Source organism: Pyricularia oryzae, chromosome 6 (genome assembly GCF_000002495.2).
Source record: "Pyricularia oryzae 70-15 chromosome 6, whole genome shotgun sequence".
Classification (NCBI taxonomy): Eukaryota; Fungi; Ascomycota; class Sordariomycetes; order Magnaporthales; family Pyriculariaceae; genus Pyricularia; species Pyricularia oryzae.
The window spans coordinates 3971932-3997679 of NC_017853.1; the positions used below are offsets into that span (position 1 = coordinate 3971932).

A 25748-nucleotide genomic window follows, 5' to 3' on the forward strand; every position below is an offset into this window, starting at 1 on the left:
AGGGTTAACCTTCCAGCTGTGAGCGCTAGCCTGAGTTGGTTGAATCATGCACGTGCATCGTGTTTACACGTGGGAAGTGGTTTCCCCATCGGCCAGCCATGCTCTGTCCGTGACGCTGTAACATCGTGAGGACCTACCAAACAAAGATGCCATATGCGAGCTGATGTAGGGTCTGTAATGCAAATTGCAGAGGCAGGTTGGAAGATGGCAAAAGTCCGGATTTGAGAAGGACGAAAAAAAAAGTCTAAATTGCGTCCAGGGTTAGGGGAACATCCACACAGCATCATTCCGTCCACACGTGCACTTCCTCTCTACGCGATACGATGCTCAAGGTTACTAATGAATATCTAGATTGACAAGCCTGCAGATTCCAATACCAATAGCGCTCGCTGGTACAAAACATTCCATAAAAAACCGAGTAGCAATAACCCGAACCGCTATCCTCGTACAAACTTGACGAAAAAAAAACTCGAATGCCCCAAAGACAATGCCCAACCCCACTCTCACCTGCACTGTTCCATCCACCAAAGCAAGCTCCGTCATCTCGTGAATATTTAAAAGTAGCTCCTCATGGCATCCTGGTATCCAGTTCCCCCCTTCAAGTCGCGATCAAAAGACATGTGAACGTCCAGCACCTGCTTTATGTGCGACATGGAGAGAGGCTCCCCTCGGTTGACGGCCAGGGCCTGCGCCGTACCCACCGTGTTCTTGATCTGTCGTCCATTGAGGTCATGCCGTGCCAGCGAGTCGAAATCGGACTCGTTGAAGGGCATCAGTTCCGCCTTCTCCATCACCCGCACCCGCTCGATGAAAAGCTTGAAGATGGCCTTTTTGGCCTGCTGCGTTAGTCTGTCGTATCGGAGTGCAATATGGATACGGGATTGGAATGCGTCGTCGAATGTCTGCCGAGAGTGACAACGTTGTTAGCCCTTATTTTCAATACATATAGGATAAAGGACAGCCGCAAAGTCGACAAGACACGTTGACCAAGTCATCAAAACTTACCTCAACGCGGTTTGTCGTGAGGAATAGAATGCCCTGGAAATATTCCAGCTGGCGCAGGAAGATGCTGACTAAAGCATTGCGGTGGATATCCGCAATGTTACGCTTCTCCAGGAAGACGTCGGCCTCGTCCAGGAGCAAGATTGCGCCCCACGCGTGGCAGATGTCGAGTATCTTTTGCAGCTCTGCCTCGAGGTAACGCGAATCGGTGCCTAGCTCTCCTGCCGATACCATATATAGCGGACATTTGAGTAGCTCGCTGATGCCCTCGGCCGTCAACGTCTTGCCTGTACCCGGCGGGCCATGTAGCACGGCGACCAAGCCCTTGCCCTTGCCCTGAATGACATCGTCGATACTTTCGGCGGCGTGGTACTTGTGTGACTCTACGAGAGCCTGTTCCGAAAAAAAAAGAATGTTAGCGCACACCCCAAATCTCGGCAAGGAAAAGACACGACGAGTCAAATTTGCTCACCTTCACAATGTCCTTGGTCTTGGCCTCCAGCACCAAAGACTCGTACGCCGTCTCGTTCCACTGAATGTCTTTGACGCCAGAGACTGTAAACTCCAACCACAGCTTCTCGGCAAAGGCAAATCCAAGAACGACAGGGGATGCGGTGAGATAATCCTCGTCGCTGAACTCGGGAACCTTTTTGGCGTCGGCCTCCTCCTTGCTTGCATCCTCATCGCTGCCCTCGGCATTTTCTGCCTTGTTAGCTGCATCATCCTCGCCCTTTTCCTGCACCTGATCCAGCTTCTCCTTGCCCTGGTTGCGCTCGGCCATGAACCTTGGCATGCGGACGAGTTGAATCTTGCCATTTTGATCTTTGACGGCTTTGGTGACAAACTTCATCCGCTGGCCCCTGACACCGTCCGAGTTCGAGGCCTCATCCGCATCGTCGGCGTCATTGTCTTCCTGGTCCGAAATGATATCGTGGTCCTTGGGCCGGATATGAGATATGGGGTAGTTGGGGTTGATGCGACGATGAATGCTGGGATCAATCATGATGCGGCCATTGATGTTGACCTTGACGATGGACCGCTTCTTCTTGTAATATGCCATTCCGTGATGCGCTCGGTAGTTAACGCCTGCGAGGGAGACAAACTTTTTACCCCTCTCAATGAGGTCTTTTCTGACCTGCTCTTCTGTCTTGTGGAAGCTCAAGGGATACACCGAAAGACTGGTGATCTTTCGCGCACCGCGAAACTCGGGGACCTCCTCGAACTGAGTGCCGAACCCAAACTGTTTGCCATCGTATTCGAAATACTGTTGAGATGCATGGATTAGAGTGAACCCAGACAGCGGCAACCGGAGAAAAGGAGAATAAATAAATACCCTGCCGTCAATGAGGTACGAAGCGCCTTTCATGATTCCAAAATGCTTCTCGGCCGACTCGACCTTGAACACTCGGGGTTCATCGGGACTACCATAGGTTGTAGTAAAGGCCAGCGTACCGGGCTTCCATAGTGCCCAGAAGAGGTCGAAGGTGATGAGCCCATTCTCGAGCATAGGATCGAGACTATACGCCACAGCAATGTTAGTATCGCGTCGCCACAGCAATGATACTTATCAGTGCAGGGAACCCACCTGCTCTTGATTGCCGCATAATCTTTGTTGATGTATTTGATGAGCACCTTGAGATGAGACTTCTTCTCATCAATGCGACGTTGTTCTTTCTTACGGCCGCGTTTGGTCGACTTGGCTGGCTTTGCCTTTCTGAGATGCTTGAGGTGCCGTTTGAGGTCATCGAAATAACTATACACGAGAAAGTCAGTAACGCCAGATTTCCTGGTCTTGATCGCGCCTGAGAGCGTAAAATCGAATAATAGGTCACCCCGAATCAACAAGACTTACAGGAAAAGCATGTTGGGGTCCAATTTCGGGGTCTCTTCAACCAGACTCACGCCCTTGATGTTGCCCATGACTTCCTGCAAACACTCTCGGAGAAGTTTGCTCTTGATATCCACATGCGTGTTTTTGTACTTGCCCTCCCAGTCAAAAGAGCGACGGACGTGAAAGATGTACTCGTCGTACTGCGTGTCTGGCGATACTTCAGCTGTATCCTGGAGCTTGTATGAGTGAAGATTATTGTCCCATACGTGATCCACGCGCTTGAACTCTGGTCGGCCTTTGTTGCGCCGGTGTTTCTGCTTCTGCTTGTGATTATTGCTAACCGGTGGAAACATGTGACCTGGACCTCCATGCCCCACGGAAAATTGGTCGCCTCGGCCGGGACGACCTGGTGGTGGCCGCCAGCGCCCTGAACCGTTCGGCCGGAGGGGCATACCTTGCTGTCCGCGGGTGCCCGGGTCTATGATGCGGCTTTGAACAGGCGGAAGAGGCGGTTGGCTAGGATAGGTCGCCGCATAGTTCATTCCATTAGGATAGACAACGCCACTGGGGTAGGGAGTGCTTTGGGTGATCGCGGCACTCCGTTGCTGCATTTGTTGTTGCATCTGAAATTGTTGTTGCACCTGCAACTGTTGAACATGAGCCGAAAGCCTGGCGATCTCCTCTCGCGGGCCAAGTCCCCTAGTGGCACCGTCAATATCGGACAAACTGTCGTCGTCGCAGTCTGAGTCGGATTCTGAGTCGGAACCGGAATCTGAACCTGTGGCTGTCTTACTCCCAAGGAATCTTGTGAGCCTGTTACCGCCCGCCGACTTCTTTTTGGACTTGTGGTTGTCGCGCCGCTTCTTGGTCCCGCTGCGTTTCTTCCTCTTACGAGACGCATAGTCTGATTCAGAATCGCTAGACGAAGATGATGAAGATGAAGATGAGGACGAGGACGAAGACGAAGCGGAATCATCAGAATCGCCATCATCCTCAGAGTCGGATTCGAGGGGCGACGACTCTGTGGTCCTAGCAGGCACTTTGCCCGCCTTTACCGACTTGCTTGACTTGGATTCTCCGTTCTTCTTTCCATTGGGTTCGCCTTTGAGATCCTTCTCAGCAGTCCCTTCGGACGTGCGCGGCTTGGAGCCAGAAGCGGTTTCTGGGGTAGGAAGCATCTTGGCATCGGCGCTATTAACGGCGGCTGACAAGATACCGTTGAGCGCATCTGAGTGGCAGCTCACAGCTTGTTGGTGGCCTACGTTCTGCGCAGTGTCCATTTTGGCGGATCAGAAGAGCCGAAAAATGGGATGCGAGTATCTTGGTTGGACAAACAGAGCTCAACTTGCGATTCTGGAGGGGAACTCCAAGGATCTGAAGATGAGCAGAAGACTGGAGGATGATGGCGAGATTGTTATTTGAGGGGAACTCCAGGCCGATGGCGGGGAGCTAGGTTGGGGGAGACGGGGAGCTGAAATTTGATGGCCAACCAAGCAAGGTCGGTGGGTAGTAGAAGTAGGTAAGCAGTGTCTGGTACAGAGACGGGCTGATAAGACGGGCGGCTGACTGAACGGCTCGCACGTCAGGTCTCGGCCAATCACACCTGGGTCAGGGGCCTTGCGTGCGACGGTTTCTCCAATGAATGACTATTTCTAGGCATCTAGAAGTCCAAATAGGTTCCAATGGCTGATGCGAGAGGGCCACCAGTGCTATTTACGGTGGTATTTGAGAACGGTAGCTTATGACAAATGACGTTGCCATCTGCCGCGGACCAAGTCAATATCGAATAAGGCTAGCCCTAGTTTCAGACCCAGTTCTAGACAGCATGCAATGGAGGCTGACTGGGATGGATGTTGTTTATGAATGCAAGTCAAAATAGAGCAGAATGAAAAAGCAACCATGTAAGGAAAGCGAGGGGTGATTGATTCTTGGCGTGTTGTTCGCGAAGCCAAGTTGCGAAAATGGACGCAAACGAACGACCACAGGAAAAGAAGAAGAAAAAAAAAGAAAAAGAGGAAATGTTCAGGACTGACGGATTTTGTGACTCTTTTTGGCCACCCAAGGCAACAGCGGCTGCACGAACATCCTCCAAGGTCACCTTGGGATGGTGCATGCATGTATTTTCAATCGGCAGCTACACCCACGCACTCAATCATTCTGTCGTGTAACCTCGAGCACAGTACAGTAAGGTAGGCACCTTACGTACCTCTTTCTTGTTTGCAACCAGTGAGAGAAGACATCCAATCAACCTAGGCTCCGCTCCCCGTGTGTGCCGGCCGTCGCAAACATGGATTTCTGCCGTACGCCTGCAGCAAACATCTTGATCCGCGCCGCCATTTGCCAGTATGTCGGTACCTAGGCAGTCAAGCACGACAAGGTATTTTGTTTGGATTGATTGATGTTTGTCAACATTTGGGGTAGTCGATCCTGGAGTCCTAGACTAATGCACCTTGTGCATGTTGCAGGATGAGATTTGGGACTAGTTGATGTTGGTTGGAACAGACAAAAGAAAAGTGAACCCCCAATCGCAGGAGTCCATGGAATAATAGGTGGTAACATCGGAGACTGAGTGTCTCTTTGTGTCTTTATTTTCGCTCACAAAAGCCGCATACAACATGAAGCAAACGGTAGGCAATCGAGGCAAAGGCATGATGTGGCGGGCAGCTTTCTGCCTGGGACGGGACCCCAAATTCAGGGCGGACGCACTCGATAGGCTAAAAAATGCTCTCGTCACCCGTTAATGGCCAGGCTCGTGGTTGCCTCTGTATCATGCTGGGCTGATTGGCGTCGGCTCGGCCGGCCGGGCGGCCATGGTTTGGTTGGCTGTTTTTTTGGCGGGCCTGACCATCTTGAGCAACCAATCCATCCATGCATGCATCGAATCTACGCCCGCATTAAGGGCGTAAACGGTTTGAGGCGATTGACTTGCCGTAGTGTGTCCTTCAGCTTATGTATGTCTTTTTTTTTTTTTTTCTTGCCAGTCCACGGACGCTGGCTAGGTACCGAATTAACTTTTGGATTTCTCGCCTAGTCGGATGAACTTGGTATTGTTCGTTGCTGGATATCCAATTTTGTGCTGCTGATACGGATGGATGTCAAACACAAGTACAGTAGGATGAAATGGAGACGAAGAAAGAACCACTGGATGGATCCCAAGCTACCAAACAAGCGCAGTCTCTGGAATTGGGACCAGGGAAGTTCCCGGCAGTATGGAACCCACCGTGGCCTGCCCTGAGAATGTCGCTCCATGGGTATGTGCGTTATGGCATGGAGTGGAGCTTAGCGGCAACATCATGGCTATAAGCGACGGAGAAGGCACCCACAACACAATCCAATCCGGTATGGTGTAGGGGTTAGCATACCGCGTTTTCACCGCGGCGACTCGGGTTCGATTCCCGATATCGGAGTTTCTGGAGTCCTCCGCTTCAATTCGCAGTTGAGGAGTACGAATGACAAGAGAGGAACGGTTTCTCAGGAACCAAACTCGTCCCATCAATTTTGCCAATGCGTCCAACGGCACCCCCAAGTGGGTCTTGTGCGGAGGAAAACTGCAGGTCCCTTGATCTGTGCTTTTTGCGGCAGTTGCGGTGCGCAATGATTTTTTTTGGGCTGTATGAAGGAAAGCATCATCCAATTGGCAGATTGAAGGCAAGAGACCAATTAGAAAAAGACAAAGATTCTCTCCTTCCAAAGGTAGGTAGGTACCTAGGTACTTATCTATAAACAAGGCCAGAGATCCGGACAGAGTAAAGACCTGGTCCAGCTTGACTGGCCCAGCACAATCATCATATTCTACGCAAATAAAATGTTCATATTCTTTATGCTGATGCCTCCAAGCACCGTCGCCCCGGAATATCCTAGACTAGCCGTTTTGCAAGGCTATTGAGGCTGGAACTCACCCATCCTGCCGCCCCAAATCTGCAACATTTTCCAGCAAAAGCATAATTGAGCCGACTCCAAACTTGTATGGAGGCTCGACTTCTTACACTCCGTCATCGATCACACTGCTTAATGCCGCTGCGAACTGTCCCCAGCCATAATCTCCACCACTTCCTTTGCCGGCACCCATGCCGTCAAATTGACTCTGGTTCCTTCGATTGTTGTAGGAGTGTTGAGTACGTGGGCAACTGGATGTGATGGCAGCATCGGAGGCCTCCGATCACCGGTACAATTGCTGTCGGTAATGGTCGGAAATGCCCACGACTGCCTCTGTTGCAGAGTCATCCTGGATCTCTTGGACTCCTGGGGGCTCGAACCGGGCAAGAGTATGCTTGTGGGCTGCTCGTTCGTGCTAATCCGGCAAGTCGCGTCAATGGCAGACAACCCAAGTTGCTGGCATGGAACCTTGGTTCTCGGCTTTGACATGCCGCCATAGCTACATCGTCGTGACTTCAGTGTCACTTCCACCGCGTTGTGATCCATGCTGTCTTTCGCCTCGGAATACATCGAAAACCCTGTCACCTTTCTCAACAAGCTTTCAGCTGTCGAGCGAAGGTCAGATGCTTTCATCAGTACATTCTCTGTCAAGCTGTATGCATTCTCTTCCCGATCACCCCGGATTCTAATGTGTTTCTTGACATCGTTTGGCAGCACAAGCCTTGTTTGCAGGCAAGTGTACGCCTTATTTGAACCCGTGTCATCCTGGCTGCATCTGGTATAGCTGTTTTGCCCATTTAGGTCATATTTCGGAGACAGACAAACTTTTGTGACGAGAGCATATGTCGCCGAAATGTCAGAATCCCCGAGGACACTCGCCCAGCTGTTCTTATCCAGTGGGAGCTTGATCAGGTGCTCCATGTTCTGGTGTACCAACGCGGCCCGGAATGATGTCCCATCGTTGCCGGTGTCATCTAAAAGCTCCAGTATGCTAGCGATCAGCTGGCCTACATTCTCGCGAGAATACTGATGGGTTTTCCAAAACCTTAGGAGTTCCTCTGCATCACTGCTTTGAATCGCTTGGAGCAATGCTGTACCCCAGTCAGTACTGGCCCATGATGGCATCTGGACGTCAAGGTACTCCTTCAGCTCGTCTCGGAATAAGAGGTCCCGCAGGGCAATCCTCCTGGCATTTCCTGTGCATTGGCTGACCTCCACGGCTAGCAAATGATTAAGTATCCATGGGTTCGCTCGAGCTGGGGCTTGGGTCCATCTGGTGAGAATTCGCTGTTTTAGGGTTGTACCTGGTATCTTCTTGGCCTTGCCAGTGACGGAGAAACTCAACATGGACAACTCAAGGCCAGCTCCAACCTCAAGTCCATCCTTGACCCATTTGGCTGGTCTAGTCCCGGGCACCCCTAGCATGTCATTTGAATCCGCAAAGAAGGCGTCTGAGGTGTATTGACATCCTTTGTTTGGGTGTAGTCCAGATTTGGCCTCTGGGGCCGGTTCTGCAGCGCCAATGAGGAGCAGATCGCCATCTCGGAGAAAGGACTTTGGAGGCTTCAATAGCCTCCGAACGCCACCGACACAGCGGCTCAGGAAGTGCTTCGGCGCCGACTCCCAATGACAAGGCACGACTGCTTCATCATACTCCAGGAGGCGCCTGGCCATTTGAGCGGGTACCTTGTCGTTGTCCTGGCGTCGGATGACACCTTTGCCGGCATTGTGTTGCAGGATCTTGCCGGTATCATCCGGATGTCTGACAGTATAGACTGGTCCCCACAAGTCGGCAAACAAGGAAATTGTGGTCAGTACTGAAAGCGCCCTGTTAGCCTCGCAGGGGTCGAGTTTGCTGCTCAGAACCCATACTTGGCGGTCCAGAAGCCCGTCAAGGCAAGCTAGTCGTTGTAGAGAGAGTTGAGCACTGCAATACATGTCCGAAGCTGGTACCTCGATTATTCCCGGCGACATTTTTACATCCGTTAATACTTCTGTAATTAATTCCTCATCAAAGCGGATGGCATGCGACCCAGAATAGGATACGAGGGCCAGATCCAGTATCCTAACGAGCCACTGACAGTCGGCCATGGTTGCAAGGTGAGAGGGCCATTCCGGATGCAACTGGGAACGGTTCTCAAAAGCACTGCCGAGCTTCGCGCTTATTCTGTCCAGGGCCCTCTGCAAGATGCTTTGCAGGCGACCAAAATGAATTTTGGCCATGCTATTGAGATGCTCGTAGGGTGCCTCCATAAGCTGCTTCAGGGGTTTGATGGCATCGATGATGTCCACAAGCGATGCTCGATAGATTGGGACTATCTCAACCACGGCGCCTGGGCGGGCAACCAGAATACTCAGAAAGTCAGACTCAAATCCATGGTCCCGAAGATAGTCAAACTGCTGAAGAATGCACTCCATGTTGGCCGAGTTCTCCAGTGCTCGGGAATAGCCGCTCTCAGTGTTGCGGATGGGGTTTTTGACATATGGAGACCACCTGCCCGGTTCCGAAGCTTCAACCGCTGGGCCTAAGGGAAGGTGCTGGAGGCTTTCCATTCCGATTGCAAGCTCCGAACTCCGGAGTATGCGGTGTCGTAATCCCTTATGGAGGGCTTCATGACCTTCGGGATCTACAATGTCCAAGTCCTCATCAAAGTCGTACTTCTCCGCCATGATCTTCCCGTGCCCCTCTTTCGAGACGTAGCTTGGGAGGGCGAGAGGCTGCTCTTCTTTTGGTGGCCGTATCTCGTCTGGCCGAGGAGCGACCGGAACCTCCTCGAACGGACGGTCACAGTGTGGCGGTGGAGGGTAGCCAACGCACGTCTTCTTGGACCTGGTGCACTGGGTGCATTCTGGACGCTTCTCATCGCATTTGATTCGTCTTAGCCTGGTGTATGGAATGGTGACAATCAGCCTTTGAAGAGGTAGCGGTGAGCTCTGAGGGAGACTTGTTCGATGTTCTTGTGTATCGAGGAGGAGAATGGCGAGTTCTTACTTGCAATTCATACATCCCGACAGCGTCTTAGGTCTGTACCTTCTTGTCCGCAGCGGAGAAGGCCATGGCGGACGGGGCCACAGATCGGCGCTCGTCGTTATTGGCAACGACGGTCGCGCCCCGTGGCTTGACCCTGCGCTTTCCCATCTTGACTCTACTGGCGTGTATCCATCTTCAGGTTTGGCATTCTCTTCCGCAGGCCTGGCAGTTTCTACCGGCCGGGTTCGAAGTTGATCACCACGAGGAGGGAGGCGGACAAGTTCCCCGATTATACGAGGCGGTGTCGATGTCAGGTATTTCGCCGCATCATGTTCAGAACGATTGAGAACCGGCTCTGCTGATGTCGTTGCAATCACACCACACCCATAGTCTGGGTGCGGATCGTGCTGTTCGACAGCAGTACTCATTTTGCCCGGCCGAGATGCTAAAACTTGATGGGATAAATAAAAGAGCCTCGGGAAACAGTCAGTTGATGTGGACAAGACATTAGCAGATAGAATCGGAAGTTGGGGGAGTATTGGTCAATTATTAAGGTAGCCCTGATCGGTCATTTCCCCTCGCCCGTGTCACAACTATTGGATAGCCCTGGCCGCACAGAGTTGTATCGTGGTGGCGCAGCTGCGGCTGCCTAGCTAGTACCTACCGGCTATACAGTACTCCGCCTGTATGGACATGCATGCCAAGGTGATGACGGGGCTTCATAGAGAGGGGATTGCTGCTGGACAAGGCAATTTGTACGTGGTTACGGGGTTAGTTCAAGTACTCTTGATGATGCCTCGTTTGGGAAGCATGGGAGGTACGAAATGTGCCTTTACAATTCGCCTCTGTTTACAGGCTAAGGTCAAGTACCGATCAACATGCACACTCATTCAGAGGGAGGGAGTATTGCATAGTATTTCGTGCATCCATCCATTCGACTTGGCGCGACGCGGGTGTGGGTGGCTGCAGCTTGGAGGAGGTACAGCCCCCTCCCTACCTATACAATGTGCACTGCCGCATTCGCCCACGACAAACTTGACTTGGATTATTGAGCGTAGATTGTTTGTTCGTTGATAGGATCTCATTAGTGTTGACAACCTGCTTGAGGGTAATCACGTCTGCTTTGGCACACAAAAGCAAAAGGCCAAGATCCAACTCATGTCGCCGTGCAGCACGAAGATACCGCCGTCTTATGATACTACTCCTCATCTGCACCGTTGGCTTTCCCAGTGGTATTGCTGCCGCCCAACTTCGTAGCCCCTACAGCCCGTCCAAGCTCGATAAGCATCGCCTTGAGCTCCTTGACCTCTTCCCGTAGCTGTTGCACCTCCAAAACAGCCGGCTCCTCCTCGACGTTGGCCTTGGCCAGACTGACAGTCTTGTTCCATCCATCGCTCTCAAAATCGATCTCGTCCTCCATCTGCTCCCACTCCTCCTGCACGTCGTCGTCCTCTTCGCCGCGCGACCGGTTGGCCCTGATCTCGCCGGCGGCCCTCATTTCAAACATGGCCGTGAAGAGCAGGAGTGGCGAATACAGCACTGCCATGACGATGTCGTTGAGCCGCTCGTACATGCGCTTCTCCATCCACCACTCGAACGGCAGTGCGACCAGAAACACCTCGATCAGGTTGAGCGGCGCGATGTACACGTTCTCGTCGGGCGCGCGCACGAATTGCATTGTCTTTTGCGCAAACAGGGCTAGGAACTCGTCGTCGGCATTGTCGTAGATGTCCTCGTAGGCAGAGTTGTACAGCGCAATAAGCACGTTGAGCAAGATGACCATGACGATAAAGGTGAAGAAGTAGTAGAGTATTATGCCGAATGGATGGCTGAACTTTTCAAAGCCGCTAAAGTCGGGGCTCTGCATGAGCGCGTTGGCCATGGACTGGATGATGAAACCCGTGTCGCTGAGGGCGTGGTCGTCTGCATAGTCGAGGCCGATGAAACTCTGGAAGAAGCCAATGATGATGATGGTAAGCAAGGCAAAGAAAATGATCGACTCCTTCATCATGACCTTAAGAACGACTAGCATGGCGCCGAAGAAGCGGAACGTGTCGAGGTATAGCAACAGCCTGATCCAGAAGAGAGGCGCGCTGACCGCCAAGAAGTTGTAGCTAAGCTCGTTGAGCTGCTCGCGATCGGTCTTGCCATCTTCGTCCTGGGCTGGGCCGTTGAAAGGCTTGCTAAAAGCGAAGAAACGAATGCCCAGGCTGATCATCAACAACCCATAGAGAACGCTGTTCAGAGCGTTCCAGAACCCCAAGATGCGGTAGCCCGCCTTCCAGACCTTGGTGATCTCGTCGCAAATGAAACCGACAGTAAAAAGGTACATGAGACCCTCGACGATATCAAGTTCGCCGGTACGGTTCACCGTGCTGATGGCACCCGTGTACAGACCCAAATAGATGAAGGAAATCACGAGCTGGGCTGCATTCTGATAGATTGGGGCGCGCATACGATCGGGATCCATGTGCACGAGGAAGCTTGTGTTTGCCTTATCATGATAGTCGACAAAGTTGGAGGGATCGTCCTCGTCCTGGACGAGCCAGCCGCGCCAGAGATGACTGATGCATTTCTGATAGCCCGAGGAGCCAATGACCCGAAGGGCATGTAGGTCGACGGCGCGCTCAATGACGTTGGCCGCCGGCATGTCCTCTCCATTGATGGTAATTGAGTACCGCTTGAGCAGCACCTTGTGCTGGAGATACTCTGTGTCTTCTTCTTGCTCGATTCTTGGGGTGGGTTAGCCGGTTGAGACTCCTTTCACGTGATTTGGACCGAAACTTACATAGCCTTCGCTATAACCTCACATGCGACGCCTCTGACCAAGTGCAGGTCGGCATCCCAAAGCTCTACCGAGGATTGATGCGAGAACCACCTCTTGCAAACAAGCAAGCAAAAGACGACACAGGCTCCATATTCAGAGCCACCAGCCTGTTTGGCAGCCTTGATGACCTTGTTGGTGATGACTTTGCTGTGCGGCTTGGTGATGAGATTTTCTTCGAGCTCACAGGGAACACACTCCTCGATCAGACGGCGCAGGCGGACAGCGACCTTGGTGACCTCAATTGGGGGAATGGACGACTCGATGATGCGGTCATGGTAGCGAGGTAGCACTGCAGTTGTTAACGATCGCTCAACGATATCGCGTCAAGCCCATACCTATGCGGATATATCAAACATACAGTGACGGCGCTCGTGCCACCAATTGTCGTGATGGTGGCTGCCGGGGCTTTTGTTCAATCCGAGAACAGTTGCCCAAGACCTGTTGCGACGAGGCATCTTGGCAATTGTGTGACGCTCAGGCAGGTCTGAAATTAGACCTCGACTGGCTGAGAGGATAGGAACTCAAGCAGTCGGCAAGACGAACAAAAACTTGGGAGCAGAAGAAGAGTCTAGATTGTCATGGTTGAGGGAGTTTATCGCCCATGGAGCGGACGCATCCGACGAAGCTTTTCTTGGAACAGCTCAAGCTTCAAAGCAGGGAATCAAACCCATTGATCCCAGTAGCCTGAGCAGGGGTTGAACTTAATGACGTCGATAACGTTGGAGAAACCGTTGTCTGATTGCAGCGAATCGATTTGATTGAGTGATTTCTACATAGTAAGATGCACTGACCGAACTGAAGCTGGAGCCAGTTAGCGCCCTTAACGTCCGAGCGCCAGGGGTTTGAATGGTTTTTTACCCCGCATTAGGAGACTTGGTTGTCCGTGCGTTTATGGTCTGGGGTTGAGTTGGGCGCAAAAAAGACAGTCTTGAGTCAATCAGACAAACACAAACACCACGCATCGATATCGATATCGCTCAATTGCTAAATTATTTTTTGCACTGCGCTAATGCTGCTAACAAAACTGCCATGTAGATAACTCGGAACATTCGTCTAGGATCTCTAGACAATCTCTCCCTTCCCCTTTGCTCCCCCGACGTGGCTCGCCGCCGTACCCTCGCCGACCACGACGCCCGTCTCTGCCATGACCTCCTTGGCATCCTCATCATGGTCGACATCGAACTTGCGCTTGAGGTGCTCAGGTCCGATCAGAGTCAAGATTATGGTGTAAATGTACACGCACCCCATGAAGATGCAGACGACCTTGCCGTACTCGAACCGATTCTCGGTGCTCCCCGGATTGGCCGGTAACGGGAATCGCTCGCCGATGCTCGACTCGATGGTGGAGCTCGCAGACGACACCAGGTTGCCGAGCTGGTAAGACGTACCGACCACGAACGTTCTAAACGCGCCAGGAGACAGCTCCATGAGGTGAATCGGGATGACACCCCATGCACCCTGGACGCAAAACTGCTCAAAGAAGGCGGCCGCCGCAACGGCACGCGTGTCGACAAACGTGTACGGGTACAGCAGCGCGCCACCGACGATGCACATGACGATAATGCTCAACCGACGGCCGAAGATCTGACTACAATATCCGACCGTGGTGCCGCCGAGGATGGCGCCGAGGTTGGCCACGATCTGCGTGATGGTGACGTCGTTCGGCCCGAAACCAAACTGGTTCGAAAGCATGGTCGGGTACAAGTCCTGGCTGCCGTGCGACATGAAGTTGAAGCCGGCCATGAGGAGGACCAGGTACAGCAGAATCATCCAGTGGCGGCGCAGCGCGACCTTGCCCTCGGCCACAAACGTCTTGGACACCGAGGTGCCGCTGGCCGCGGCGGCCTGCCGCATCTCAGCCTGCTGCTGGTACATGCGAGTCTCGGGCAGCAGCAGACGGAATGCGATGAAGATGGCTGGCGGGCATGCGCCGAACCAAAAGAGTGGGCGCCAGCCGTACGGCGTGGTGTTGACGAGGGCGCGGGCAAAGGCGGTTGCTAGAAGGTATCCAAAAGCATACTGTTCATTTCGGCATGATGTCAGTGAAACGGCCCTTGCAAATGTTTCGGACCGGGCAGGTGATAAGTGGCGGTGGTTGGCACATGGTAACGACTTACCCCTTGCTGCAAAAGACCACTCATCAGACCCCTGGCCTCTTCTGGAAGATCTTCAAGCGCCGTGGCTGCGGCATTGCCATACAGACCACCCATGGCAATGCCGAAAAGGGCGCGGCAGGCCAGGAACTGGCTGTATGTGTTGCAGAATCCTGTGCCCTGAATTTGCGTTGTCTAGTGTCAGCAACCTGGATTCCCAACGAACCTCGTTTGTGAATGTGATCGATCGCCAAGACATTGCCCACAATTGCATCTACTGCAATCGAGGCCAAGCCCAGGCAAGTCGCGTAGGGTTGCATATGCCAAGTCGGTAAGGACCCAACACCGATGTGCCAAGACGACGCTACCGTACAATATGAAATATTGCTTGGCGATTGTGAATGTAAAAGACAAAAAATAACTTACAAGTTCGAGGACAATAAACAACAAGTTGTTGACAATAAACGGCCATTTACGGCCATAGCGGTCCGAAGCGATTCCAAAGGTAATGGAACCGACAGATCGGAACATCAACACCAAGGTGATTCCCCACGTAATGTCAGTGTTTGTGCGGCCAAAGTCTTTTGCCAGGTCCGACACGGTCAAGGAGACGGTAAAGAAGTCAAATGCGTCCCAAGTCTATCAGACGTAAAAGAAAATCAGTCGTTCTGTTGGTAATTCCCCTCGCCGAGGTAACACTCATCTGTTCCATCAGATGAAAAGGGGAAAAGGGGACTTACCCATGCAAGAAAGGCAACCATGAAAAACGCCCAGCAGTGCTTGTCCAACATCAACAGCAGCTTCAAAGGATTTGGTGCCGACTCCATTGGCGGCTTGAGACTCGACACTCGCGTCGCCAGGTACCGCCCAGCCGACATTCCGTGCCATGGTGGGAGGTCAGCTTCGTCGGTCCTCCTCACCGTACCGGCGTGCTCAGTGCTGGGTTTCTCAGTGTCTTCCATGTTGTGGTGAAAAGTGAGGGGAGCTTCAGGTCGTCGCAAGATAACGGGTTTGTCGTCGCTGCTCCGTAGAAGGAAACGACACACAGGCTGTCCAGCGACAGAATCACATACAAACAGATGACCACAACACCAAACCAGGTCGCAACCGGGAAAGGTGGGAGACGGGATCTCTTTTTAATACCGATCCAAGCTGCCCAACCTAAATCATAGACTACAACTAGCACTAGCTAACAAAACCCCCCCAATGACAAACAGGCAAGTCCACGAGGCGAGGGGAGGGCAAGGGACACCCCACCCGATCCCCTCACCTTCTCCAGAAATAAAAAAAAGAAGGCATCAGTGTCGTACGGCGCAAAGCCTTCGGGAAAGCGGCAACGCCGTAGACAGGGCGCTGATACGTGCCAGTGGGCGAGCGAGCGGGGGGCCGACCAATCGACCCGCCTCCAACTAGCCGGACCCCTTCGGTATCTGAACGCATTAGGGCGGTAACAAGCAACTGAGGAGGGTTGCATAGCCCAGTCACCCATGTATTTGCAGGCGGGGGGGGGGGGGGGGGGGGGGGAGTCGCCGGCCAATCCCAGGAGCTCCAGTTGAGCTCGAGGGCCTCCCCCTGAGGGCTTTTTCTTTTCTGTTTCTTTTTATCAAGCCGATATTACCACAAAGTATTTTGCACATCAAGTAAGTGCGGAGTACAGTTGACTGGTCGGGGTCAGATGACTCAACATGAGATGACCACGACAGGTGTCCCAACTGTTCGGTTCAGCCTTCACCAAATTAGTCTTTTCCCACTATTTCTGACTTTAGAACACAGCCATTAAGAACATACCACGGATGCTGGCAGAAAAACCATCCCTTGTCACCGCAGGTGTGAGCGTGGGCCTTTCTTAAGTTAACTGTTCGCGGGAATCACCAAATACCTAAATTATTCTTTTGTTCGAAATTATAACCAGAGTCGGCAAAGCTCACAAAATCCACACCAGCGGACAGTGTACCGGGGGATGGATTTTTACGCCTACCATTATAGTATACCTTGCCAAGGTACCCCAGGGACTGCTGTGCCTAATTGTGTGGTTTAACGAGGTGCCTATCCGATGGGATTTTTGTCGCTTGCTACGGTAAAACTAGCACAAAGATGGCAGATGCAGACAGAGACACGGAGTATGATCGTTCGGCCCGACTTGCCAAGCGCGAAAATGCTCACAGGAAAGAATTCACGAATGCCCAATGCAGCGTCATAAACCAAGTTTTTCTTTTCCAATACTGCTACGCGGTCCAGGTCCATCTTCTGCCCCACAACATTGCTCGACTCAAGCCGATGCCATCCAGTCTTCAGCAGGCTGGTCCCCAGGCAATGTTTCCCTCCCTCCCACCTTTTCCCCCACACCATTCGCAACACGACTGGACTTCGTAAGCCAAGATTTGGCATAGCGACAAGCCTTTTTGATCCCCACAAAGCTTGTTGAAAATGGGACCCACCCCCAAAGACCCCCACCACGCGCGCAGGAAGAATATTCTCGCGCATTATTCATTATTGGTTTTTTTTTGTCTCCGATCTCTGGAACCGCAACAGCAGGGTTGAGCTTAGATTGGAATCTTTGTCCACCTGATCTATTCCGCGACCGGGTTGACAACTCCTGGAAATGGGGGCATTCTCCTCATCCAATCTCGCCTTGTCGATCGTTAACTTAAATGTCAATTTACCTAGAGATGAAACTCCTTTTTGATCATTTTTGTTAGTTGAAATTTGACCTGCACATCCATATACCAAAAGTAGTAGAAAAGAAAAGGGAAAAAAGCCGCAGATCGCGAGATAACATAAAAACCTACCAGCCACCCAAACAAAAAGCAAAAAAAAAAGATCATCCCTCTCTCAAAACTCCTTGCACCTAAACTCCACCTGCGTGCACGCAGTCCTCCTGTCTGCGTCCGCACAGTCGTAAAGCCAGCCGCGGTCGAGATAGTACCAGTCGCCACCGTACCAAAACCCGCCGTCGGGTCGCTGCGGCGTGCTATCCCGCGTGATGACGAGCTCGACCGTGTGCTCGAGCCCGCGCCCGCCGATGCTCCATCGGGCCGCCGCCGGCTCCCACTGCTGATCGGTGCCCACGCCCCCGATCCGGCGGCAATCCGAATCCCAGAGCCCGATGAGCTGCCGGTAGCTCTGCAGGTCCGCCAGCAGCGAGAGCGTGCAGTTGTACTCGTCCCTCGACGGGTAGCATTCGTGTGGTTGCGACCGTGCTAGGCCTGTCGTCAGGGCTGTCAGGGCCAGCCAGGCTTTGTAGGCATGCATTTTGTCTTGTCCTTTGCTCTGTCAGCTGGAAAAAGGGGTAAGGATCGATATCGTAAGGGTTGTGTTCGATAGTATGACAAGCGCAGGGTGGATGGATCAAGGGCGGCGACGTGAGTGAAGGACGGACGAAATGTTCAAAATAGTTTTCTGGTCAAATTTGTTTTCTCTCCACAAGTTTTGGTCTTTTTTTTGAGCAACAAACCCCAGCCTCTCACATGTGTCCTCGCCCTGCACCTGCATGTGCTGGTTGTAATGGCAACCTGCCTAGGTATGCAAGGCTTAACTATCAGTACATGGCCACAACTAGTTTCTCCTAAACCAGTCAACTCCATTGTATTGCCTTTGGAATCAAAATAAAACAAACTATGGTACATGGCTCTCGATTTCAGAAGAAGGCGAGAAGCCAAAAAAGAGCAGTCGTCGCCATAAGTTACAATAAAAGTACTGGACAAACCATCGTCTTCGACGGAAAAGTAAGTCTCGAGAGCGCGCCAAGAACTGTATAAAAATGATATGAATTAAGGAAAATTACGCCAAGGATAAGCAGCAGGAGCCCCCTTTCCTTTCCCCCAGGAGGCTGTAAAGTGGTATACGCAAACAAGACACAAAAAAATGCCCAAATATGACAAACGAAAAATTAGACAAACAAAACCCCTAGGGTGAGCAACCAGCGCCATTCTCCCACCTGAAAAACTCAATAGGAAAATCCCACCGAAAGCCACAATCCGACCACCCACATCAAGAAAACCCATGAAAGAAAAATTGAAAAAAGGTGGACAAAGAAGAATGACAAAATGTCAAGTACAACGCTGTGTGAAAAGAGCATCCGCACGCTATGTGAAGACAAACGATCCTCCTCCTGGCCCATCTGGCACCGCAATCAACACCATCTTTTCTTTTGCGCCTCGTACACATTAACCGAGTCTAATATCCATCGTCCGTTTCGGTAACGGTAGAAACCAGACGTTCAGGAATTAGGTGCCCTGTTTCACCAGATGTTAAGTCAGCTCTGCCAAGCAAACAACAAAAGAGCCTGTTACTGAATTTTGAGAAAAGACAATATGAGCAAGTTTGCTGAATGGGCAGAGTCACTCACACCCCGCCACCCATGAACGCCGCCAGGTCGTCCAACTCAAGCAGCTGGCGCTCGAATGCTGCGCACAGATCAGCCGAGTCGATTGCGGGTTCTTGCTGGGCAGGGGGGCCATTGCTTCCGTTCTTGGCCGTCGACGACGAGCCACCCGAAGCGGCGTCATTTGGATCGGGGCTATCAATCTTCATGCTTCCGCTCTCCCGGGCCGGCATCGGTGCAGGGCTGCCAGTGGCAGGTGTGGAGTTGCCGGCAGACCCGCCATTGATGGTAGCGATACCAGGCCTACGAGGGGCGGCAGGCGGCTCGCTGCCGTCTCGTCCACCCTCAATCGTCGGGTGTGGTTGACCGCCATGGGCCGCAGAGCCGTGTCCCGTGCTGTTATCGGTCTGATCGTAATCCATGACGTCGGCCGTGCTGGTATCAGGCTGTGACGAAACATCGTCCTTAATGGATGGTGACGCGCGGGCCTTGGCTCCGTCGGGTGACTCTTCTCGGTCGATGCGAGCCGTGTACTCTTTGAGGACCTTGGCCATGACAGACAAGTGGCGTTGCCATGGCACAATCAGCGGCCAGCAGTCGGCACCGTCCTTGAGGAAGCGGAAGACGTCCCGTACTATGGTGGAAGTGGTCTCGCGTACATCGGCCGGTGTCAGGCCCTTGAGCTGGAGGTAAGCCACAGCCGCGCCCGAGGTAAAGGCGGCGAAGAGCATGAAGATGGGGAAACACAAGATCGAGTCTTTCTCAGCTCCACCCTCCAGTGCCGTCAACATGGACACGATGCTGTGTGCAGCACCAAATATTTGATCGGCGAGCTGCGCACGGCCTGAAGCCCTCCAGGCGTCGGCGGAGAAGCCCTCGGCGCTGACGTCTTGCAGAATACGACGGCGATTGAGGAAGATGGAAGCACAGTGCAGCAGGCAGTGAATCATAGCATAGGTATAACCGCTACCCATCGTGATGTGGACAGCAATCTGGCCGGGCTTGTCCGAGAAGTGCGGGGGTAGAGATGAACGAATGTTTTCGATCTCAGCCTCGAGGATCTGGCAGCGATCCTCCGTGAAGGTCGCCAGCGTCGTCGTGGTCATCAGTTCAATCACATTGCGCCAGGCCTTGGTTGCAAGGACAAAGTGGCCAAACTCTCCAACCTCTGCCGGTACGGTACCGTGCGGAGCCTGGCTCGGCAGAGTGCCGTCGAGGGTCCGGACGAAAGCGGGACTGTCGAACGTGTAGTTCATGTCCAGGCACGGAAGGGCCATGTCGCGAACATCGCGCTGAGACAGTGCGGGGTGCCTGCCGGGGCTTGCAGTGAGGAAACAATCCAGGATGTAGATCAACCACATGGTGCGTCGGAAGGATTCCGACTGCACGAACTGCTGTGGCTCGGACTGCTCGTGCGCGTGGGCGACGCGGTACATCTGGGCCATGCGGGCGGCTTGGCCCAGGTAGATGTAAGCACGAACGGCATTGCGGCTTCCCCATTCATGAATTACCAACAGACAGATTGCTTGGATGTCGGCAAGACTGGGATGGTCAAGCCCTTGCATGATGCCGTTGATGGACTTGAGTGCGAAATGCTCAGCGGCACCAGTGGCGCCACCATGCGAGCCGTACCTCCGGATGAGGACGGGAGAGTGCCTGGGGCCGCATAAAATTGGTGGTTAGTACGTTATTTTGCCAAGGGTGGTCCGATCTGATGTGGGCTGCGGTATCTGTGACCCCGGACCAACACAAGACTGAACAAATGGACGCGGACCAAAACTTACCGGGATGCCATAGTCAGCAGCGCATTGACCATGGTGAGGTCCATAGTATTACCCTTGAGCTGCTGAATGAACGAAGGCTTGTGAAAGGCGACACAAGCCGGGATCGTCTTGCTGACGACGCGCTCGCATTCGGCCAACAACTCCGGAGTCAACCTGCCGAGACAACATTTTTTGTTAGTCACTATGATTTCCTGTCTTGATTTTTTTTCTTGTCGAATAAAACAAAATAAAATAATTTCGCAGTGCGATCGCCCGAAGTGATGCTTTCTCTTAAAAGAAACGAAGTAAGGATTCGGGGTTCCGCAGTGTCGCAGGTATCGGTCTGTTGCCCAATAGATGAAAAAAAATGAGGGCGTGCACGATCGGCACGGAGATGACGGAAGACCCGATGGCACGCCAAGTCAGGACAAGAGGTGCAGGAATAAGGGAGGATGAAAGGGGGGTGGGAATTAGAGCGGGGGCTGGACTCGTCTGGGGACCGTGCACTTTGCGCCCAGCCAGTGTCGGAAGCCACGGCGAAGCGACTCGGCCGCGTCAGGGTTAGGCAAAAGGTAACAACAAATGGGCTGAGGGCCGGGGGGTGGTGGCGGAGGAAACCGAGCGGCCGAGCGAAAAGCAGCGCACAAGCCCAGAACTTCCCCCAAGGCCCACAGAGAAGGCCAAGAAAGCGAGCGGCAGTCTCGTGTTTGATTTGCCCGGCCACACACCCGCAGCTTGCCGGTGCATGCCTGTGGCCACGCACATCCGAATGCGGGTGAGAAACCGACAGAAAAAGGAAACCGAATCGAGGAGACCAAGGGGAAGTAAAACGACGACAGCAGGGTAAAGTTGCGAATGTGCATGTGTGTGATTTGAGCGCATGAGTAGTGAGTGAGCGCAATGCGTGTAGCAGGCAAGACAGGCAACCATGAGCCGAAGCGGGGGGTTGACGCACATGACGCGAGCGCGCCCCAGCAGCTCCGGCCGGAGTCGGCAGGTCAACCAGGTGGAATTGGGAGGGCAGGGAGCCGCAGAAAAACCAAGGGAAAAAAAGAGGGACACGAAATTGGAAGGAGCGCAAACAAGAAGCGCGCAAACTGTGTGCAGGAGAGAATGCAGAAAAAAACGCCGAACAAAGGCAAAAAGCAAATAAGGGGCAGCAAACGATAAATCAATACTAACACGTACTTCTCGCTTGTCGTGCCTGTGTGACGCGATGCACTCGATCCGCCCTGTCCACCGACATTTCGCTCGGCCGACGGGCCAACACTGCGCGCATCGCTGGGCAGAGACTCCCTTGATCGCTGAGGAACCCGAGCAGGCGATACTCCATGACCGCCGTGGCTCATCGACTCGGAGGGTAGATAGCAGTCATGCATTCCCTTGGCGCAGTTCTTGCAAGGAGCGCGACCGTTTTCGTAGACGCACTTTGTCTTGCCCTTTCGGCAGCGCACACAGGCGCCGCCGGCCCTGAGGGCGGTGGCACGCACAACCGACGCCATCGTGGGCGAAGCGCAGTGGTTGAGCGGCGATTGCAAGCGGGTTTGACGGCAGACACGCGCGTCAATGATGGAATTTCGTCTTGGGGTTTCGTTGTCGTCAAAAAAGGAGAGCAACAAGAAAGTAATAAAGAACAAGAGAGAAAGAAATCACGACTTCAATAGCCAGTTGACGCCGATGATGTTTGTGAGTCCGGGGTGTTTTACCGGATGTGCCAAGTTGCAGTTGTGGAAAAAAAAGTGGTGGGAGAAAATGTTGACGGAGGTGGATTCGGAAGGGGCGGTCGAGATTTGAACTCGGACACGGGGCCTTGAAGATTTGGTAGATGCGGAGTAGAAGAATTAAAAAATTGGAAGGAGGAAGGGGGCGGGTTGTTGAGGGAAGGAATTGGGGGTGGGCGGTGCGAGGGTAGAAAAAGGGCGGCGGGCTTCTGCGGGCGGGCGCTGCACGCGGAATGACGGACCAGGCGCTCGGGAGGCAGCAACGGGCCTCAGTTTCTGTTCAGAGCAGCAGCAGGTCGAAGCCGGACTGAACGTAGAGGGGGTCCAGCTGGGCAGTGTTTTGCTTCTTTTTTCTTTTGGTGCTCAAATTTGGAGTTTGTCAAAATTTCACTGATTTCATTATTCTCCTATTCAATAAATTAAACCAATTCGAATCATTCAAAAAAAAAAAATTCGAAGCAGTCGAGAAACGCGAAAGGAAGCGGCGGCAATCGCAGTGGCAGCGGCGGGCGTGGAGCGAAGCAGAGCACTGACCTGAGGCACCAGGCAGCGCCAATATATTGCACTTTCTCCCACGACCGGGCGGATCGGCTGATGATGCCGGGGTCAATTTTTGGGGAAGAGACCCCGATGCTGGGCCCTGCCCGAGGTGTGAAAATCGGGAAAGTGGAGTTGGCGCTTTAACTGTAGGTGGGCGTGTCTGGTTGGTGGTCTGGGCGCTGCTCTCTGGCCGCTTCTGGAGTCAGCAGCCAGTGACAACCGCTGGAGGGAGCAGGAACAGCCGCGGGCCGCCCTCGCCATCTGTCTGTTGCTTGCTACCGGTACAATGGCTTACTAGGTGCTGTACCTGGGTGCGGTAGGTACCTAGCTGACGTACATTTCTTTCTGTTACGCACCAAAGAAGAGCCTACGATTCCTGCGGCCGTGCCCCGGACGTGACACTTTTTTTCCCTCGGCGGCCCTTACTAAAACAGCTAACCCAGACAAAGAAGTCGTTAAACAAGTCGAGGTCATTTACGTCTCCCTTTGATCGAGGCTGAAAGCGACTTGGATTCGAGGCCACCAACGCGATTTAATTTCCCTCGCGTCCTGACGGCACCACACCGGCGATAAAACGCCAGGTCCAGAGACCGCCCGTCCTTACTCCGGCTCGCAGCCCAGTGTTCCGTGTGGACCCACTTCCAAACTCACGGTCCCAGACACACAAATTCCCGCCGTGCCCGCATTTGCCTGCTTTTGTTGCTTCAGGGTGAGACGGCACATGAACGCTGTCCTGTCAAGCGAGCGGTAAATTTAACCTGAAGGGTCGCGGAATCGTCCAATTGTTTAACTCCTATTTAGTACGCCCAAAACAGCGACCTTAGAATTGTGGACGTCATATGGATTCCGGCTGCAATGTCAGCGTCATTTTTCTTCTGTTTCTACCTAATCCGACTCGGGGGCTGGCTGGGAATCGGGCGGTGCTGGAGCTGCGGCGAGTGGCGCCCGCCTCCATTGCGTTTTTGCGCCAAGTGCTTTCCTTTTTTTTTCCTTTTTTTTTCCTCCTCATCCCGGAGACTCGAGGGTGCAACATCCCGGCGTAACCGAAGACGAAAAACAATCCATTCCTCCCTCCCTCAACTTATGATACAATCCATTGCATCCTTCCTATCTATCTTTAATAAAGTAAATCACCTCGCCTTTCTCACACCGTTAGACTTTTTCTTTTTTGCCTTTTACAAAAGATTCTACCGGAGTTGGGGTGGCGACCGGTCGGGCCATCCGAACACAAACAGGCAACGAGGAAAAAGACCGCGGCTCCAAAATACCTAGACAAGAAGGTAGACCCTGAAAAGCACTCAGGTTGTACCAGGAGAAGCGGCTTGAAACTCGAACCGGAGGTGTGTGTGGTCGCGCCCCCAGCGAGCCCAAAAATAGGTGGGGCCGCTTCTCCGTTGTACCTGCCTCAGGCTGTTCACGAAGCGGATACTGGGACCCCTGCAAGTCCGGCCTTCCGTCGTGTCGATTCATCATCATTGATTGCCTGGCGGACGCATTTGGATTTTCGGGCCTCCCTCACGTCGTCCACCTGCAATGCAAGCCACCTCGGACCTGAAAAAAAAAACCTTGTTTTCGGGCGACTGGAAATGGTCAAACAACGTCCAATTCTTGTAGAGGATTATTTACGGGTACTGCTGTGTTCGCTACCTATCACATCCGCACATCACCAATTAAATTTCAAATTTCACCATTGGCATCCGACCCGATCCACAGCTTACCCGGAAGCGTTGTTGCGGCGCTGAGGCGCTGAAGTTAGGGGGTGATGACGCAGCCGCGCGGACCCGGGAGCCACTTCCCTCCGTGTCTTTGGCCCTAATTTGGGTGCTTTCCCTTCCTTGCCAGCTGACTGATGTTTGTGCCCGACCTTCGGCGATTGAGAAGGATGCTCGCTCAGCTTACAAGTAGCAAGGTAGGTCAGGTCAGTTTACGGAGCCAATGTACCGCGGGCCCCTTTTTTCCCACAACTGGTCATCATTGGCCTGCAAAGATCTAAGAATTCGACAGATCCAAAGAGATTACGACAAAACTATAGAACGACACTTTGTTACCTACCAGGTAAGGTAGGTAGGTCATCTGTCCCATGTAGGTATCCAAGTGGATTTCAACAACTCTAGTCCTCGGACGGATGCGAAGCAGCGATGCCAAGATAACGAATGAATGTATGCTCGGTCTCATGTACTGTATTCGGTACGACTCGTGCCCAAAATTGCCCCAGATTTTTTTCGCACAGCATCCGGCTCGAACACGCAATGCCGAGACCATCAAACCCCGGCCTTTTCAGCACATTTCATTTTTTTTTTCTCTCTCTTGCAGTCGCCCGCCCCCGCCGCCGCCGCACCTCATTTACCGCAGCTGCCTGCCTGTTACCCAGATGATCCCAGAAAAGTCCGGAGCTAAGGTACGCACGCACGCACATGGGAATTTGCTGACGGCGGAGGCACAGTATGGAAGCGATGTCGTTCTAAAAACGGATGCCCCTTGGGTAACGACGTAACATACCTCAAGTGTCGGGTCCAATCGGGGTCGACGGGGTTATTTCTGTGTTGTTTATCCTCCTTCCGTCGGATAGCAAAGCAGCCGGCTCTTCTGTTCACCATCTACTATATATGCATCGTGCCGTAACCCAAATTCAATTTCTCAACAACATCAACAAAAAAGCTACTTTCCTCATCTGTCTAGGTTGAATCTTGCTGTCGCCGGAGTCATCTTAGCCTAAAATCTGTCGTGGGTGCCGGGAGGGGGAATTCTGCGTCGCTGTCTCGTCTGATGTTTCTTCGTCGCAATTGGGACCCACTAACCC

General features: G+C 52.9%; 6 protein-coding genes and 1 non-coding gene across 7 annotated transcripts; 1 reads left to right on the forward strand and 6 right to left on the reverse strand.

The window, feature by feature from the left end:
* Positions 1-332: 332 nt before the first annotated feature.
* MGG_09830 (AAA family ATPase) lies at positions 333-5473 on the reverse strand. Its single transcript, XM_003720362.1, has 6 exons — positions 2855-5473; positions 2588-2755; positions 2336-2519; positions 1475-2266; positions 1006-1395; positions 333-902 (listed from the first exon to the last, which is right to left on the reverse strand). The coding sequence occupies exons 1-6, from the start codon at positions 4111-4113 to the stop codon at positions 555-557; spliced, it is 3141 nt and encodes a 1046-aa protein (XP_003720410.1). The 5' UTR covers positions 4114-5473; the 3' UTR covers positions 333-554.
* A 695-nt stretch (positions 5474-6168) lies between these two features.
* On the forward strand, positions 6169-6240 carry MGG_20287. The gene has a single exon. It is a non-coding gene; the product is annotated as a tRNA-Glu (tRNA).
* A 240-nt stretch (positions 6241-6480) lies between these two features.
* MGG_09829 (uncharacterized protein) lies at positions 6481-10170 on the reverse strand. The gene is made up of 2 exons (XM_003720363.1): positions 9702-10170; positions 6481-9593 (listed from the first exon to the last, which is right to left on the reverse strand). Exons 1-2 carry the CDS (start codon positions 10106-10108, stop codon positions 6842-6844), a joined length of 3159 nt encoding a protein of 1052 aa, XP_003720411.1. The 5' UTR covers positions 10109-10170; the 3' UTR covers positions 6481-6841.
* A 395-nt stretch (positions 10171-10565) lies between these two features.
* MGG_09828 (potassium ion channel Yvc1) lies at positions 10566-13270 on the reverse strand. The gene is made up of 3 exons (XM_003720364.1): positions 12866-13270; positions 12469-12796; positions 10566-12412 (listed from the first exon to the last, which is right to left on the reverse strand). The coding sequence occupies exons 1-3, from the start codon at positions 12960-12962 to the stop codon at positions 10879-10881; spliced, it is 1959 nt and encodes a 652-aa protein (XP_003720412.1). The 5' UTR covers positions 12963-13270; the 3' UTR covers positions 10566-10878.
* A 210-nt stretch (positions 13271-13480) lies between these two features.
* Positions 13481-15775, reverse strand: MGG_09827 (sugar transporter). The gene is made up of 4 exons (XM_003720365.1): positions 15341-15775; positions 15027-15239; positions 14625-14780; positions 13481-14526 (listed from the first exon to the last, which is right to left on the reverse strand). Exons 1-4 carry the CDS (start codon positions 15560-15562, stop codon positions 13570-13572), a joined length of 1548 nt encoding a protein of 515 aa, XP_003720413.1. The 5' UTR covers positions 15563-15775; the 3' UTR covers positions 13481-13569.
* Positions 15776-16906: 1131 nt separating this feature from the next.
* MGG_17840 (uncharacterized protein) lies at positions 16907-17869 on the reverse strand. Its single transcript, XM_003720366.1, has 2 exons — positions 17390-17869; positions 16907-17278 (listed from the first exon to the last, which is right to left on the reverse strand). Exon 1 carries the CDS (start codon positions 17850-17852, stop codon positions 17433-17435), a length of 420 nt encoding a protein of 139 aa, XP_003720414.1. The 5' UTR covers positions 17853-17869; the 3' UTR covers positions 16907-17278; positions 17390-17432.
* On the reverse strand, positions 17853-22909 carry MGG_17841 (uncharacterized protein). Its single transcript, XM_003720367.1, has 3 exons — positions 21876-22909; positions 20709-20861; positions 17853-20580 (listed from the first exon to the last, which is right to left on the reverse strand). Exons 1-3 carry the CDS (start codon positions 22187-22189, stop codon positions 18945-18947), a joined length of 2103 nt encoding a protein of 700 aa, XP_003720415.1. The 5' UTR covers positions 22190-22909; the 3' UTR covers positions 17853-18944.
* Positions 22910-25748: the final 2839 nt, after the last annotated feature.

Coding starts and splice junctions, on each gene's coding strand:
- MGG_17841 (XM_003720367.1), bottom strand. CDS start 22,189: ATGGCGTCGGTTGTGCGTGCCACCGCCCTCAGGGCCGGCGGCGCCTGT. Junction 20,862..21,875: donor ACAGGCACGACAAGCGAGAA/GTACGTGTTAGT, acceptor TTGTCTCGGCAG/GTTGACTCCGGAGTTGTTGG. Junction 20,581..20,708: donor CTGCTGACTATGGCATCCCG/GTAAGTTTTGGT, acceptor ATGCGGCCCCAG/GCACTCTCCCGTCCTCATCC.
- MGG_09829 (XM_003720363.1), bottom strand. CDS start 10,108: ATGAGTACTGCTGTCGAACAGCACGATCCGCACCCAGACTATGGGTGT. Junction 9,594..9,701: donor TCGGGATGTATGAATTGCAA/GTAAGAACTCGC, acceptor TCCATACACCAG/GCTAAGACGAATCAAATGCG.
- MGG_09828 (XM_003720364.1), bottom strand. CDS start 12,962: ATGCCTCGTCGCAACAGGTCTTGGGCAACTGTTCTCGGATTGAACAAA. Junction 12,797..12,865: donor GTGGCACGAGCGCCGTCACT/GTATGTTTGATA, acceptor TAACAACTGCAG/TGCTACCTCGCTACCATGAC. Junction 12,413..12,468: donor GAGGTTATAGCGAAGGCTAT/GTAAGTTTCGGT, acceptor ACCCACCCCAAG/AATCGAGCAAGAAGAAGACA.
- MGG_09830 (XM_003720362.1), bottom strand. CDS start 4,113: ATGGACACTGCGCAGAACGTAGGCCACCAACAAGCTGTGAGCTGCCAC. Junction 2,756..2,854: donor GACCCCAACATGCTTTTCCT/GTAAGTCTTGTT, acceptor TCTCGTGTATAG/TTATTTCGATGACCTCAAAC. Junction 2,520..2,587: donor TATGCGGCAATCAAGAGCAG/GTGGGTTCCCTG, acceptor TGTGGCGTATAG/TCTCGATCCTATGCTCGAGA.
- MGG_09827 (XM_003720365.1), bottom strand. CDS start 15,562: ATGGAAGACACTGAGAAACCCAGCACTGAGCACGCCGGTACGGTGAGG. Junction 15,240..15,340: donor TGGTTGCCTTTCTTGCATGG/GTAAGTCCCCTT, acceptor TACGTCTGATAG/ACTTGGGACGCATTTGACTT. Junction 14,781..15,026: donor TGTTTATTGTCCTCGAACTT/GTAAGTTATTTT, acceptor ACGCAAATTCAG/GGCACAGGATTCTGCAACAC.
- MGG_17840 (XM_003720366.1), bottom strand. CDS start 17,852: ATGCATGCCTACAAAGCCTGGCTGGCCCTGACAGCCCTGACGACAGGC.